Genomic DNA, 15,308 nt, shown 5'->3' on the forward strand with positions numbered 1-15,308 from the left:
GAGTTACACTGCAGACTACTGTGACCAGTTTACCTTTGAGGGTAAACTCTTTATGTCCTGTAATCCTGTGATTGGCTGATCAGAAGCTGACCAGGTGTACCTGCTGTACACTGTAGTGCTACGACAAAGCTGTCTGAGCTCTGATTGACTTCCTGAATGAGAGTCGTTTGAATAAAGCTGCTGTTTACTTCATCAGAGCTCAGTTAACGGTCCTTTGCTGTCGAGAGGCTGACAGCGAGCTGAACCGGAGGCTTGAACACGTCGTGACTGAGAGGCGATTTTCTCCAAGGAGGTACTCGAGGTACAAGTGTCTTCAGAAATAAACAGCTCGGCCGCTCAGCGATGGATGGCAATTACTGTGAAGAGGGAACAGGCTGTACAGCAGCGAGCGGCGAAATGGGGCCGACAATAAGAATGTGACGCCGTCGCTGTAAATGAAGAACAAGAGGACGAGCTGGGAGCATCAGAAAGTCAGAGTGCTTTTAACGCTCACTATGTGCCGACACACGAACACCACGGGAGGGTCGTCTGACCTCAGATCAGTCAGGACTCATTTACTCTCCTGCGTCACGGAGACTAAGAGGCCAACCTGTCCTTTAAAAAACACACTTCAGTCACATGTGACAGAGCAGGAAGTGACTAAAACAAGACAAGTCAAACTTTAATTACGTCACTGAGATGCTTTATAAACGGCTTCTCAATCCAACTGTTCCCTTTAAAGACGGTGAAACGTCCTCAACCCTGAGATGTTTCTAGCTTCTACTTCTCTCTTCTGTGCAAAGCCTTTGGCAGCATGTAAATGTCACGTAATGACACTTACATTCACAAAGGGAAACAAAAATGACGATAATAAAAAATCACGTCGGGGTTCAGGTTATCTCACATGTCAAAAAGATATTTATACCTTTGATGTGAACTCTGGAAGAAGCCTTTTCTATTCACCTGCTGTGTCTGGTGTCAGTGTGACGTAGACGCAGGTCATTTTAGATACAGGGTACAGGTAACCAGTGACCCACTCAGGGTTAGCTGTAGGTAGGGTGGGGTTAGAGGAGACTGACACCAGAGAGAATGAAAGCAAGAAGTGGCGTCTCCACAGCCAACCTCAGACACGCCTTCATCCACACCTCGTCAGGTAGACAATGGCATCTCAGACTGGGCCACACCCAGAGACTGTTGCACAGGTAGGTCGGGGTCACAGAGGGTTAAACACCAGCCTTCCTAAAAGGCTGGTTGGAGGTTGCAGACAGTCACAATGTGAGGTTGTCATTAAGAGTGTGCTGCTTCCTGTAGTCTGCATGGAAGATGCTAACATTACAGGAAGTAACCTGTGACACCACCAGCACATGGAGAACGCTGCCCTTCAAAGTAAAAGTTTTGTTATTCAGTCCATGCAAACTGCAGGCAATCACCCTCAAGCAACCCTCAGCTACTGGTTGGGGAACACTTTCAGCAGTGACCTTGGCTGTCGGGTTTTCTTCAGGCCCCTAATGTGGCAAACACACAGTTCTTCTTGAAAATCAGCCAATCAGATCCAATCTGACAGACTGGAACCGCCTCCTGCTGATGAGCTCGTAGCAGCCATTTAAAAAAGCAGACTGTCATCTCTTGGTGTGCAGCACTCCCACGTCTGCACCTGTTGGCAGGTATCTGACATCTGGCAGCAAAGGTTAAGATAATGAACCTATTGTAAATAAGGCCCATTCATTGGTCCTCGTCCTTCAGCTCATTTGGATGGCGTTCCTTTACCTACCTTCACCTCTCCCTCCCCTCTGTGCCTGTCTACAGTTCATATGAAACAGTATAACATGACCAATAACACACGCGTGTCATGTCCTCAGAGCTGTTTGTGTTTACTTCAGCCTCATTAGTGCAAACAGCTCAGGCTGCTAAACCTCCTCCATGTTTAAATGCTGTCAGTGATGAGCAGCGCCAACCTGGCAACGCCAGATCTGAGGAACAAAGTTTCTAACTCGCTCCGATCATCTTCAAACATCACCGGGATCCAATCAAAGATTCCAAAACATACACAGAGAAGCAGGAGGGTCTCATACGGAGGAATAAATCCGTCACCGTGTCCCACAGATGATAAGAGCTATTACTGTCAGGAGACGGCAGGCCTGGAACGACTCCTCCTCTAATTGAGTTTCAAGAGTCTTTGTGGACAAAGACAGAGACGTGCTCAGGCCCTCGCTCTCTCAGCAGCCACGGAGAGGCTGAAGGGAACAAACTGCTGGAATTACAGGGATTTGAGAGCTCTCATAAAAACAGAGACAAACCAGGAGGGACGCTCGGCATTAAAGAGAGCTGTCAGTCACTTCACAAACACCGAGGAGCTTCAGAACACACCGACTTTACCGCTCTGCATCTGCAGCTGCTCTCAAGTCTAAATGAAGGCAGAACACCAGGAACTGAGATCAGAGTATTTTCCCAGGAATTTTTCCAAAACTGTTCCAGTTTCCTGAGAAAAATACTTGAGAAAGCCCAGGAATGTCACCGCCTGCTCATCTGGTTTGTTGTGAGCCTCCTGATTCGGGTGAACTTCTCAGCAGGTCGCTGATGAAGCTGAGGTAAAATACTGTCAGAGGGCTGACAGCTGTCAGCAAACCCACGAGCGCAGACACGGACACCAACGTTTAAAATCATCACACTAATGTACTAATGTATAAAACTTTGTCTTATCCCCACTCTGATGTCGTCTGCTACAACTGTGGGATTTAAAGTATCAGTACTTTGTATGGACGCTGGCACTGACAGCGCCCTCTGCAGGGTTTACGCAGCGTTTCATCAGGATTGGTCCAATCTTCAGAGAACACACAATCATGCATGGGCTACGATCACTACAATATGATGATGATGATGATGATGACCTTCAGCATACATTGAGAGTCCTTGTGTCCACCTGAGGGCACTTGGTGTTTAATAAAGTTTGATTTGTATCTGTGTAAATGCAGACAAACATCAGGTTTGCCTGCCACACTCTGTCCTAAACTCTGATTTATGGAGACCGATGGAAACATTCGACACGTTAATAACCGAGTCTGAGACGGTGGTCGCCAACTGTTTTCAAAGCAACAGCATTTCTCGTGTCTACGCGTACGCCAACACACATCATTTAGAATATGAGTTGTCATGTTTTGTCAACAAATATGAAAGATTGTCGTCTTTTCCCAAAAGCGGCCCGAAAACACGTCTGGAAATATGAGCGAACGCCGTAGGAGAAGCAGGACGCCGAGCCACGCCGCCGTCACGTTCAGTCCTCTGTGCATGAAGACGAGAGCGGGGAAACACCTCCCACTGACATGTTGGAGGCTAAACGCTCTCTGTGCTCGGAGCTGGAGGAATTATTTCATCATTAAAATCAATCAAATGTCATCGTTGTGTAACAAGTCCAGCTGCATCCGATTTACACAAACAGGAGTTTTAATGAAGAACACTTGTCTCAGTCGTCTGTACTGTAAATGCACGAATGAAGGTCAGTGTTCTCCCACGTCTGGGTCGTGTTGTCCTTGTTAAGCCACAGTCATTTTGGTTTTTCTCCATAATCTGCGATTTGTATCCGAAGTGATGGATGTGCCACCCAGGAGCAGACAGATAACATCCTCCGGAGCAGGAAGTTATGACCGAAGCCCGCAGCGTTCAGCTACACGTGTGCTTCCTCAGGACTCGCTGCAGAGTTATGAGAAGCTCTCCCTGCTGACTCAGCGCTGCCTCTGATAACAGCGATTCATCGTGAGACACACGAAGGCGATTTATCTGCTAGAAAAATACGTTTCGGAGCAGAGGAGGAGGACGGGCGAGCGTCTTCCAAACCACCTAAAAGCCCCTGAGAGGACAGATGAAGCTGTGCTGACGTCACCGAGCTACAGGAGCATCACGTCTGTTTACCGAGCTGAAACAACCCATCTGGTATTCATATCGAGAGCCTAAATTAGTCAAATCTCCAAACTCAGGCTGATGTTAAACTCAAAAACAAAACAGAGAGGAAAGTTACAGGAAGGGAAATAATGTATACAGCCTGACAGCGTGCAGAGAGTAACTCACACCCAGCTCAGCTCCAGGCTGAAGACTGAAGGCAGCTCATGTGTTCATCTGTTAATCTGGGTTCAGTTTCCACAAAGCAACATCAGGATGCACTTCAAAAACTGAGAGTTTAAGCTCGGTGTTTAGTAGGAAATAATAAAACATAACAAAGGGCTTCACGTTATCTTTTGCCTCACAGGTCACACAGGCCTATGGACCAGCTGGTCACTGACCAGTTAGAGTGAGAATAACCATCATCCTCAGTCTGAGGACAGCTGATCATGTGATCCCAGATCAACCAGGGACCTGCGGAGCTCCAACATCACTGCATCTGAGCAGGATTCAATCAGACGCACACAGATCGGCTTGTTAGCCGAGCACGTGGCCACACGTCTGGGCGTTGGGTTCCTCTCACACTGAGCAGCACGACTACTGAAACAACTCCTGCAGGTGAACCACAAAGATACAAAGAGCCGACGTCACAGGATCAACAAGACACGTTGCTGTGAACGCGTGGACGCCACACGTCAGTGAAGCCCGGGGTCACTGACATGTCGGTGAAGCCCGGGGTCACTGACCCGACACCTCAGACTTAAAAAAGTCACAATCATGAGGATCACGAGCCTCTGCAAGCTCTTCGCTTTCTGCTTCCTGAGAGGTTTCTGTCTACTCGAGCTCACCTGAGGACAGCTGCACTACAGTCTGACAGGTGTACCATCCAGTCACGCTCCACACCTGCCGCTGTCCTCGGAGCGGGTCACACCCTGAGCAGGCGCCTGACACCGAAAGCATCTCATCAGGTAAGTGAAAACAAAAGACGGCCCACTTCCTGTACGTACAGACATGAACATGAAAACATCCCTAAAAGTTCCAAACACACCAAAACAGCATATCTGACAGAGTCTGACATCACGGACTCACAGCAACCAAAAGCTCGACGTGATTGGCTGTTATTGGAACTATTAACTGGGTTTTTTGAGCTGGTGGAAAGTGAAATCCTCCCCACACTTCCACATTCATCACATCAGCCCACCGATCATCCAGAGCAGAAATATATTTCCCCCGAGCTGCGTTCAGCTGTCAGCCTGCGGCTTATCCGGGTTATCTGGGAACAGACGGGCAGGTCTGCGTGACCCGGAGGAAGCCTCGAGAGCGGCGAGACTTTAAATGAATTCCAACCTAAAACAAACTCACGACGTTATTCAGCAGCAGAACTTCCTGCTCGCTGCTCTCTCAGACTTTCTCCCTGCATCTTTGTTATCGCCTGGTCACTGAGCTGATGTGACATGACCATAAAAGCGTGATGTAGTGGAAACAGGTTTCAGCTGTTTTCACTTCATATATCAGACTCTATAGAAAGTTGTCGAGCATCGTTGTGACTCTACTTTCAGGTATTTTCCAGCCTTATTTAATCCACTCAGTACACACAGCCCTCTCCCATAAATGTGTCTGAGCGTAGCTCTCTAAGGTAAGCTAGATCAGGGTCTGCAGGTCTCTCCACGCTTTGAGCCATCCCAGAAACAGATATACTCATAAATACCAACAAACTCTGACATTATTATCTCTTATTTCAGCTTTATGTCCAACACCTGGCAGCTGGAGATGCTGAAGGTTTGGTTCCAGTGACGTCAGAGGAAGCTCTCCGTCTGTCCTCACACCTTTAATCCTTCCATCCAACCTTCAGCTCAGCCTGTTTCACAGGAATGTTCACTGGAAGAGCGACTTCTTCTGCAGCATATTTTTTATGGCATTATTTGACAATTTCCAGACAGCAATAAAAGTTATTTGGGGAACTCATGTCCAAACAAAGACATGCAGAGCTTTAAAGACGACAGAAAGACTGTATTTCAACCACAAAATGGAGCAAAGGAATGAATTAAAACATAAACTCTTGTAGCTCCGTGCCAGAGCGAGTAATTAAAACTGCGCTGTTTAAGTTTGGACTGACAACACTGGGGAGAGTTCATCCCTTCGATCCAGGGTTAAGGCTCCGAGCTTCGCTTCCCAAGAGAAACACATTAAAACCATCAGAGGTTCAGTTTCCCAGAGCAGGATACCTGCTTCATGCTCCGAGTCCTCGTCAGTGAACAACGACCCTGAACCTGAACGAGGAAGAGTCCCAGAAAGGATTCACATGTCCACAAAATCGGTGTAAAAAGTCTGGTTATCAGTCCGACCTGACAGGGTTCAGGATCATGTTCCATCAAGCGAGGTGGCAACAGTGGCACAGGCACCACTCTCTGTTTAATCTGCCAAGATTCAGCTTCACTAAAAACACACCAACAGCTGTAGATCACTGTTTGTCTCCCTGCACAAACCTTTTTCATGAAAGAGGCAGAATGTGTCCCAAAAGTTAAAAACTGGTTGATTTGCCACAAAAGGTCCATAAACTGAGACTCTGCCAACGCAGGAGAAGCTTGTTGTGACTGTTGGCTGCTGAGATGTTAGGTTCAACGACAGGACGGGTCGTGGAGAAATGTACGAATAATCAATGTTCAGAAAAGTTACTGTAACTAATTCAGGCTATCGTTGGTACTTTGGCTGTTAGTGCTGAACATTAGTGGCAAAAACCATCCAACAACTGGATTCTTGAAACTAACGGGAGACGAAACTTTGCGTTTCTTCTGATCAAACCATTACAGGTTAAGGCGCCGAAGGAGGCGGTGCTACTGTGGAGGAGCAAAGCAGTGACATCAGCCAGAGCAGATAACACTGCGTTGTTGGAGTTCTCTTCCCCAGAGTCGGTGTAAACCCAGAGACAGTGGAGTTAAATGTTTCAGTTACAGCCCATCGTGCTTATGGAAGCTGTTCCTTTGACCAAAGCTTGTACTCACTCAGGGGGTTAGCTTGAACAAAGCAAGGCAAGGTGAAGGGAGCAGGGTTGCTTAGCCTGGGAGTCCAAATCTCCGAGTTCCACCAAGACTACGAACATCCCAAAGTAAAGTTTAATTTCCTGTTTAAGCCAATAAATACGACAGGACAGCAGCCAAAGCTACAGAGGCTGTGCTTCACAACTGACAGCTCCTGCAGTATCAGACCGTTTCACAAACAGAAGCAACGTGAGCAAGTCACTAATGTTAGGGTTCAGTTCCAGGCTGTAGGACTGTAGGTGGACGGGGTTGGAGGTTAAAGTCTCTGAGGCTCTGTTTAGTTAAGTGGGGAGTAAAACGTGGTGCTGCCAGAGGTGGGTGGTTTCAGCTGATTTATCTGATCTTACATGTTAGGCATCCACTTCAGAGGCTGTTTAGGTTTCAGCTGGGATAAATCAAGCGCACCTCCAGTAGTCAGGATATTAAAGCCATATTTAGCTGGATGTTTTCTGCAGGACCTGGACGCTGCCCAGACAGCATGACAGATACATGGATGGAGGGTCTGCAGTCATAAAAACAAGGTCGGTGAGTGCCGGCCTCCGGGGGGGGGAGGGGCAACAGGAGGGCAGACACACAGGAAACTGTGAGGAGGTAAAGATGACTGTGAGAACTCCAAGACGCCAAAATGTGAGTTTATAAGGGAACGAGAGAGACATCACAGCCTGGACTCAAACAGTGAAACAGAGAAATGATGAAGGCGTCACAGAGAAAGAGAGAATAAACTGAAAGGACTGTCAGCTGATGTCACATCGTCAGATTTGTTCCAGTCAGCTTCATCGACCTCATTTAAGCGCTTCTCATAAATCTGCTGATGAAGCCCACCTGAGCTTTCAGCACCTTTAAACTATTCAATAAAACAAACTTTTTCCTGTTTGTGGACAAAATTCATTCATAAGATCAAAATAAAGAAATGACAGCGTGGAGCTTTGGTTCCTGCAGTTAGACTCCAGCAGCCTGAGCGGTGCAGCTAAGAACTCCAAAAAGAAAAAAAACTGGACTTTATGATGTCAGAAATCTTTAGTGACATCACTGAGCACACTGCACTGGCCTGAACACAAACTCAGCTGTTCCTCATATTCAAGGATTAGGCAGCGTTGACCCTTGACCTAAGACCAGAAAGCCTGATTTTTCCATCAAAGTAAGTGAAAGTGAGAGGTCAGAACATGAACCTGCACCATGACCCAGGACAGGGACAGTGAGGAACCATCATCATCGTGCGCCTTCAAAGCTCGACGAACAGAGAGGCGGTGAGAGGCTGTCCACCAACGCTGAGCAGCGTCTTTCCCGATCACTTCCAGGTTTGGGATGGTGACTTCCGACCATCCTGATGAGGAGCTGCTGTGTGGACCAAGCAGCAGCTCTACAGCGGACTCGTCTTCTTCTTTAATGGGATTATGGGACGGCTGCTGGTTTCCCTCACAGCCTCACAGTCAGGTTTAAAATAGTAACGCGCAGCTCGCTGGAAGCTGGAGGAGAAATCAGTTCCAGAACGAGGACGTTATCATGCAGAGCGGATGATAAATCCCGGCACTCTGATTATGATTACAGTCAGATATGGTAAACACACCAACATGGGAGACTAACTGAACTTTAATTGTGTTCAGCCTCCCTGCATCAGCCCTCAGCAGCCACACAAGCATCTGCCCTGAGCTCAGTATCCACGCTTTAACCAGCCACTCGGTCCAGTCTGGTTTCTGTCGTGGGTTTGAGCTGTGGGATTCACCTGCACCACAAACCTCACAGCGTCGCTACTGTCTGTTCTTTCAGCCCAGAATCATTTAACGAGTCGTTATTGTTAACATACACTCGTGTTTCACACAGCGTGTCCTCGGGTGGGCCACAGTCAGAGCGCAGCAGCAACCAACCAACATCTGCATCATCACAAAACTATCAAAATATAAACTGCAGGACCGACTCGTGTTTCTGTGACAATCTGAGTCCGTTTCTGCATTTTTTCATCTATTTTATCAAAACAAGTTATTATTTTTAGATTTATGTATTTAATCTTGTATTATTTTACACCCATGCAGTATTTCTTCATTTAACTCTTCAAACATGTTTGTTTTTATATTTCTATTTTAAATAAACGTTCCTGTTTCCTGCGACGGAGCCGAAAGGCTGACGAGACAAACTAAACCAGCCTCGCTCACGAAGCAGAGACAACAAAGCAAAAATGAATGTAAGAGGACAGGACTGAATAATCACATAACAAAAGTCAACAAATGATGAATAAATATGGAGTTACAGAAACAAACTGAGGGTATTTAAATAAATAATCAACTAATAATATTAGTTAATATTAATAATAAACAAAGTCAATAAAATGGTTAAAAATATGTAATTACTAAGATGAAGTACAGAGCCAAATAAATCTGTTTTGTTAAATAAATATAAATAACACATCTACACTCACTGTTATTTTTAATCTAGAGGAATTTAGAGGCTTTTTTTGAGAACGGATCTATTTTCTGTGGCGTATTGATCTCCATTTGGTGGATTTTCTCCCTCTTTAGCATGTTTCACACACAAACACATTAAAGCAGCCTCGTGTCCTGTACGTGTAACATGTGTGCTGCATGTTACAAACCACCGAGCGTTCAGCTCAGCGAGCTGCTTCACAGGGAAGCAGAGCAGCTCACACTGTCCAAAGCTCACGAGTATAAAACGTGTTTCATAGCTGAAGAACGTCTAAATCCATAAATCACTCACTCCCAAAGGCTCCACGGGGGATGGATCAAACCTGACAGGCAGGGCGAGCTGGGGGCGGGACTTAACAGGACTTTTTACCTTTTATTCATACGTCTAAATATTTCATGAATTCACTTTTGTCCCAACGACCTGTCCTGATAAAATCAAATGTTAAATAAACTGCTGCTTGTGTAACACTCATATATCATCTCCACAGTCACAAACACAAGAACTCATGGACGGACCGGAGGAGCCGGGGATCGAGCCACCGACCCTCCCGACCGGCCTCTCACATGTTCACGCTCAGCAGCGGAGGAACATTCATCAGGCTCTGACGTCCACGTTTGCTTCAAAGGCCGGTCTGTGTAAACCTCGTAGCTCGTGGAAACTTTAAATCCAGAGTAAGAACCAGGAAACATCCGAATGAAAACAAACCCACGATCCACTTTTGCCCACTTAACTTCTCCATGATCTACGGCCCGGCAGACGGGGGATCTGATGTGGTTCCATCTGTTTACAGCCTGCAAATGGATGCTAATGAAGGCACGCCGAGCAAAACACAGCAGCGGGCATGTAAACAGCAGCGCGGGAAACTCAATCCGCTGAGCCGAGCCGCTTTCAGCAGCAGTCTGAAAAAGGGTTTTTTGGTAATTGCAGCCATCATGTGGGAAACATTTACTGCAAGAGAGATGTGAGCAATTATGGAAAGCAAAATAAACGAGCGAGGAGCTGCTGTCGGCACGCTCGTCTCTGAGGCGGCGCCCACAGCGACCCGCAGCCAGTGGCAGTGCAGAGGGACGGCTTCAGGGAAGGACGAGGTTTGCTGAGGATGAGTTTGTCGTTAGCGAGCAGGAAAGAGAAGCCCGCTCCACCTGATCACCACGGGAACGATTTAAGGATCAATACGAGGATTTATGTTAACGTCACCAGCAGGACCGCCGTGGCCTTCTGTGCAGGAACCCCAACACTTCACTCATCAGCTGATATTCAGAATCCCAGTGACAGTCCTAACTGGTCCCAGTACACCAGCCAGAACTGCAGACACACCCATGATGACTTTGTCCAATCAGACCCATCTGAGACCGTAAACCTTTCAGGACACAGTTAACAGACAGCAACAGGCTCATTTTCCAGCGCCCCCTGCTGGACACGGTTAAAGCGCCTCTTCATTAGCTTCATATTCACAGGTTGCGTCTCTGCTCTGTCCTGCAGGGGCTGATTGGTTCATGAGCTACACCTGGACCAGGTATGAAGGTTTATGTGAGGGACGGAAAGCAGAGTTGTGGCTGAGGACCACGGCATCGGAGAGTCGAGACCGTCTGTGTGGACGAGGCCAGATGGACTTATGAGTGAGGAGAAGCATCCTGTAAGCGAGGCGTGACCTCACAGGATGTTATGATGGTGGGGCTGAGATGTTCCCAGCCTTGTGTTAGAAGCTGAGGGCTGAGTTCTGGACTTCCAGGGCTCCTGAACATGAGCCACTGCTGTAATTCAGACGGGTGGTGCTAAAGGGCCAAAGATGAGATGGAAGGAAGCTGCTCTGGTGACAGATGTGATGTAAGCCTGGAATAAAGTGACGAGTCCAGCAGTCAGGCTGCAAAACTCTGGGGACGCTGAGATGGTGCAAACCTCCACGTCAGGGAGTAAACTCCACCCACAGCCCAGAGCTCTGCTCCACACGCACAGGTGATAAAGTTGTGTATCATCAGCATAGCAATGGAAGCAGAGACCAGGATGATCTGACCGAGCTGCGTCGCAGCAGAGGAAGCAGAGGTGCAGCGGAGAAGGCTCGGTTCATCGCGGCATTCAGTGACCCCGACAGCGACGCAGCACAAACACATTTAGTGTCATGACGGCGTCACCTGCAGGAGAACAGGCAAAACGAGCGACGAGTCACATGACCACAGCCTTGCATGTTGTGTATAGAGCACTTTGAGTACTCCGGGAGAGCAGACAAGCGCTATATAAGAATCAGCCCATTTACCATTTAGCCTCACAGCTGCTGTTGGTCCCAGATGTACGGCATAACAACATGGTATGCAGGGTGCTCAGCTGCAGACAGGAAAGTACTGCAGAGGGTCATCAACACAGCCCAGAAGATCACTGGCTGCTCTCTGCCCAGCCTGGAGGTCATTGCAAACTCCCGGTACCTCAGCAGAGCTGGCAATATCATCAAGGACTACTCTCACCCCAGCAATCAACTGTTTGAACTATTACCGTCAGGCCGACGATACAGGTCACATAAAACCAGGACAAACAGATTCAGGGATAGCTTCTTTCCCAGAGCTATCACCATAGTAAATAAGCACAAAAACAATTGAACCCGCTTAGCCATACCATACTGTCACTGTCATTATATTAATGCTGCTATCCTGTAAATATCATACTTACTTTTGTTTGAGTACTTACGTTTGTTTTATTGTACCTTTTATATTTTACATTTATATTTATTATTGCATTTTGCACCAAGGGAGTGGCACTCCAATTTCGTTGTACCCTGTACAATGACAATAAAGGCTGTTCTATTCTATTCTATTCTATTCTATGTGTGGAAACATCTGCACCATCAGACAGTACTCACAGGTGTGTGTCTGCGAATATGTATGTGTGTGTGTGTGTGTGTCTCAGACCAGCCCATCTGCCTCTCTGAGCCTGCAACTTGTTTTCAAGTAACTTTGACACACACACACACACACACACACACACACACACACACACACACACACACACTCTGAGTCATAGCTTTTATAAGACGGGCCGTGCCAGGTGGTGATGGGAGCTGTTGTCCTGAAAACACACAAACACACATTCAGATAAAGTTGAGCGACAGCAGACGAGAGGACGGCTGAAGTCACGTGTTCGTCTCGTGCGCGATCTTCATGATAAGCACGCTCTGGCCGACACGTGTTGGCGGTACGGCACGCCACCTTTTCTTCCTCTCTTCATGCTTTTAATCCTCACAGCCTCTTCTCGTGACTGTGAAAGTGTCTCAGGATCTTTTTTTCAAGCCTCACAGCCTGTTTTTATAACGATGTGTTTGACATTATTAGTTTGGGTTTTGTTATAACTAGAATTTAATCAGCGTCTCAGGGACAGCGACATCATCTTCTCTATGATGAAGCTGTGCTACAAATCTGTACTCTGTTTTATTTGAACTCAAACATGCATCCATACTCGCTCCAGCCTGTGCTGGTCAACACTCCTCGGCTCATCCCTGAGCCACACACGCTTCATTCATGCTGCTTACATCACAGCTGAGGGCAACAACAGCTACAATGCATCACTGACTCCATCGCACACTGTTCCACCTTCCCTTTACTTATGAACAAGGTTCCTACAATCAGGGTGTGTCTTCGTTCCTAAACACAAAGATCAGTGCAGAGCATCATCCAGCACGGAGGCTCACCTGAAAACAACCGCCCTGAACCTGCTGACGTATGCTACACTGTCTCCCAATATAACATTTTATCATTCAGTTTGCAGAATTCTGTCTGCTAGAAGGAGGAGGCGGAGTCACATTTAACGTAGAGCGTTTCACCCAATCGCCATCGAGCAATCAGACACGATTCATTCAGGTGCGAAGTCAGCGTCTGCTCTGATTCACAACCAGAAAACAAAGACTCACAGGCAGGGGGCGGGGCTACAGGGCGGGGCAGCTGCCCAATTCTCACATGTGATTGGATGACAGTGGAAACTGTTTGACTAATCAAGGTGATTGTTTTGATTTTACAGACAAAAAAGACAAAGAGTGATTCATGCCATTCCTGTTTCTGTCACTTCTACACACTCTCACACACACACACACACACACACACACACACACACACACACACACACACACACACACAGGTGCTCTACAGCATTCAGGTGACCCTCACAGACTCACACTGAGTCTGCACTGCCCTGGAGGAACAGCTGGAGCTTAATTACAGCCACATGTGTGTAGATATTGATCATTCAATCAGCTGAAACAGTCGCTGTACCTGCTCAAGGTATTCATGTTTGCACAAGACACACTCACGCACACACTGTATCACGTGCTACACCTCACATCTTTATTATATCAGCGGCCCGTGGGTCCATGCTGGTAGTCGCTCACGCGTGATAATCGTCTCTGTGTGAGCTGAACCTGACAAATCTGATCCACTCCAGCATCCATGCTACGGGTGGGCGGTATAAACAGTGTGAATTTGACCAGCGGTAGAGATTTTGACTATACCGCTCTACCGCGATAGCACATGTTGATGGTGTCATCAAGCTGCGCCTGTTTTGGTCGAAAGCATCGCACAATCAACCGCATCATCTGTAAATGATGCCGGGCGACAGTAATAGCAAAAAGACGAAGCACTTTTGGAAGATGGGGAAAGCCAAAAACTGTGCTTCCTCCACTTCCGTACCATTGATTCATTAATGCTGAACCTCATATTGTGGATGGATTATCTCAGTTGTTCTCCTGACTGAAGTTTGGTCCGTTTACAGCATCCTGCCATGTGATTGCATTTGTCCCTAACCATCGGGAACCCTCACGTTAACTTTTATCGAGTGGAAAAAAGTTAGCGGCCATCCTCCAGCTTCACTGTGCTAATATTATGCTAACATAGCTGTGTCACGTAGCACATCATTATATACCAGCTAGCCCAACTTCAGTAACCCTACAAACGTCACTGCTGTTTAGTTTTCTGTCTTCATTTATGTTGGAAGTGATAGCAGAGCTGTAGTTTGAATGTTTCAGAAATCTCTCAGTCAGAACATGCTATATCATGATTAGGTGGAAGCTAGCGAGCTAACTTCCTGCTAACTTCCTGCTAACTTCTAACTCTGTTAAATGTAATAAATCCTGTTTTCATGGATGCCTGGATGTTAAACTTAATTGTTACACCTGGTAAAGCAGCAACACTGATCATTTTATTAAAGATGAAAGAATTTAGACAGTTTGTAACTCTCAGTGATGCTGCAGTGTTCGTTGGACTTTGGGACCTGAAGTAGACGGAGTTTAGGACCCAGATTACTCCGCGAGGCTCCTGACTACGGCAGCCGTAATGCGCCAACAATCCATCAAGCGGTGCGGCTTCATAGCTTACCAAAGTCGTACTAAAACATTTTTTGACAGATTTCTGCGCACCGTGTACCACATGAAATTGGTTCGAGGTCAGTAAGCACAACCAGAATTCACACCGGATTATAAGGCGCACTGTCGATTTTTGAGAAAATTTAAGTATCGTGATATATATTGTTACAGCACATGCTTCAAATTATACCGTGATATGGATTTTAGGCCATATTGGCCACCCCTTCTCCATTCAACCACAGACGGAGGATGAGTGTAGTCACTAACCTGCGGCTCGGAGAACACTTCGTGGATGCTGTTGATTGGCCCAATTGGAACACCTGAGCCCTTGAACTTCTTCAGCCAATCAGCTGTGGTCTCCTGCAGGAACCTGACGGAGAGATGAAGAGGATAACGTTTACCTGAGACATGTTCTGATTGGTCAAACTGTCCCGTCTCTTCATAATAATAATAATAATGGATTGGATTTATATAGCGCTTTTCAAGGCACCCAAAGCGCTTTACAATGCCACTATTCATTCACGCTCACATTCATACATCACTGTTCTAATGAAGGACCTCAGGGCTCCCAATGATGATGACAGTGAAACCTGGAGGGTGTAACCAGGGACAACGGTCTGCCCAATCAGAACCAATCAGGACCTGAGCAGTGTTTTGTTGTC

General features: G+C 46.9%; 1 protein-coding gene across 2 annotated transcripts in view; it reads right to left on the bottom strand.

Moving 5' to 3' along the window:
- sugct (succinyl-CoA:glutarate-CoA transferase) overlaps positions 1–15,308 on the bottom strand; it is a 77,148-nt gene that overhangs the window by 37,763 nt on the left and 24,077 nt on the right. For both annotated transcript variants that reach the window (XM_039617130.1, XM_031741594.2), the window contains exon 12: positions 14,914–15,016. In XM_039617130.1, the coding sequence (XP_039473064.1) occupies positions 14,914–15,016 (103 nt within the window). The remainder of the gene's footprint in view (positions 1–14,913; positions 15,017–15,308) is intronic.

Source organism: Oreochromis aureus, linkage group 9 (genome assembly GCF_013358895.1).
Source record: "Oreochromis aureus strain Israel breed Guangdong linkage group 9, ZZ_aureus, whole genome shotgun sequence".
In the NCBI taxonomy this organism is placed as follows: domain Eukaryota; kingdom Metazoa; phylum Chordata; class Actinopteri; order Cichliformes; family Cichlidae; genus Oreochromis; species Oreochromis aureus.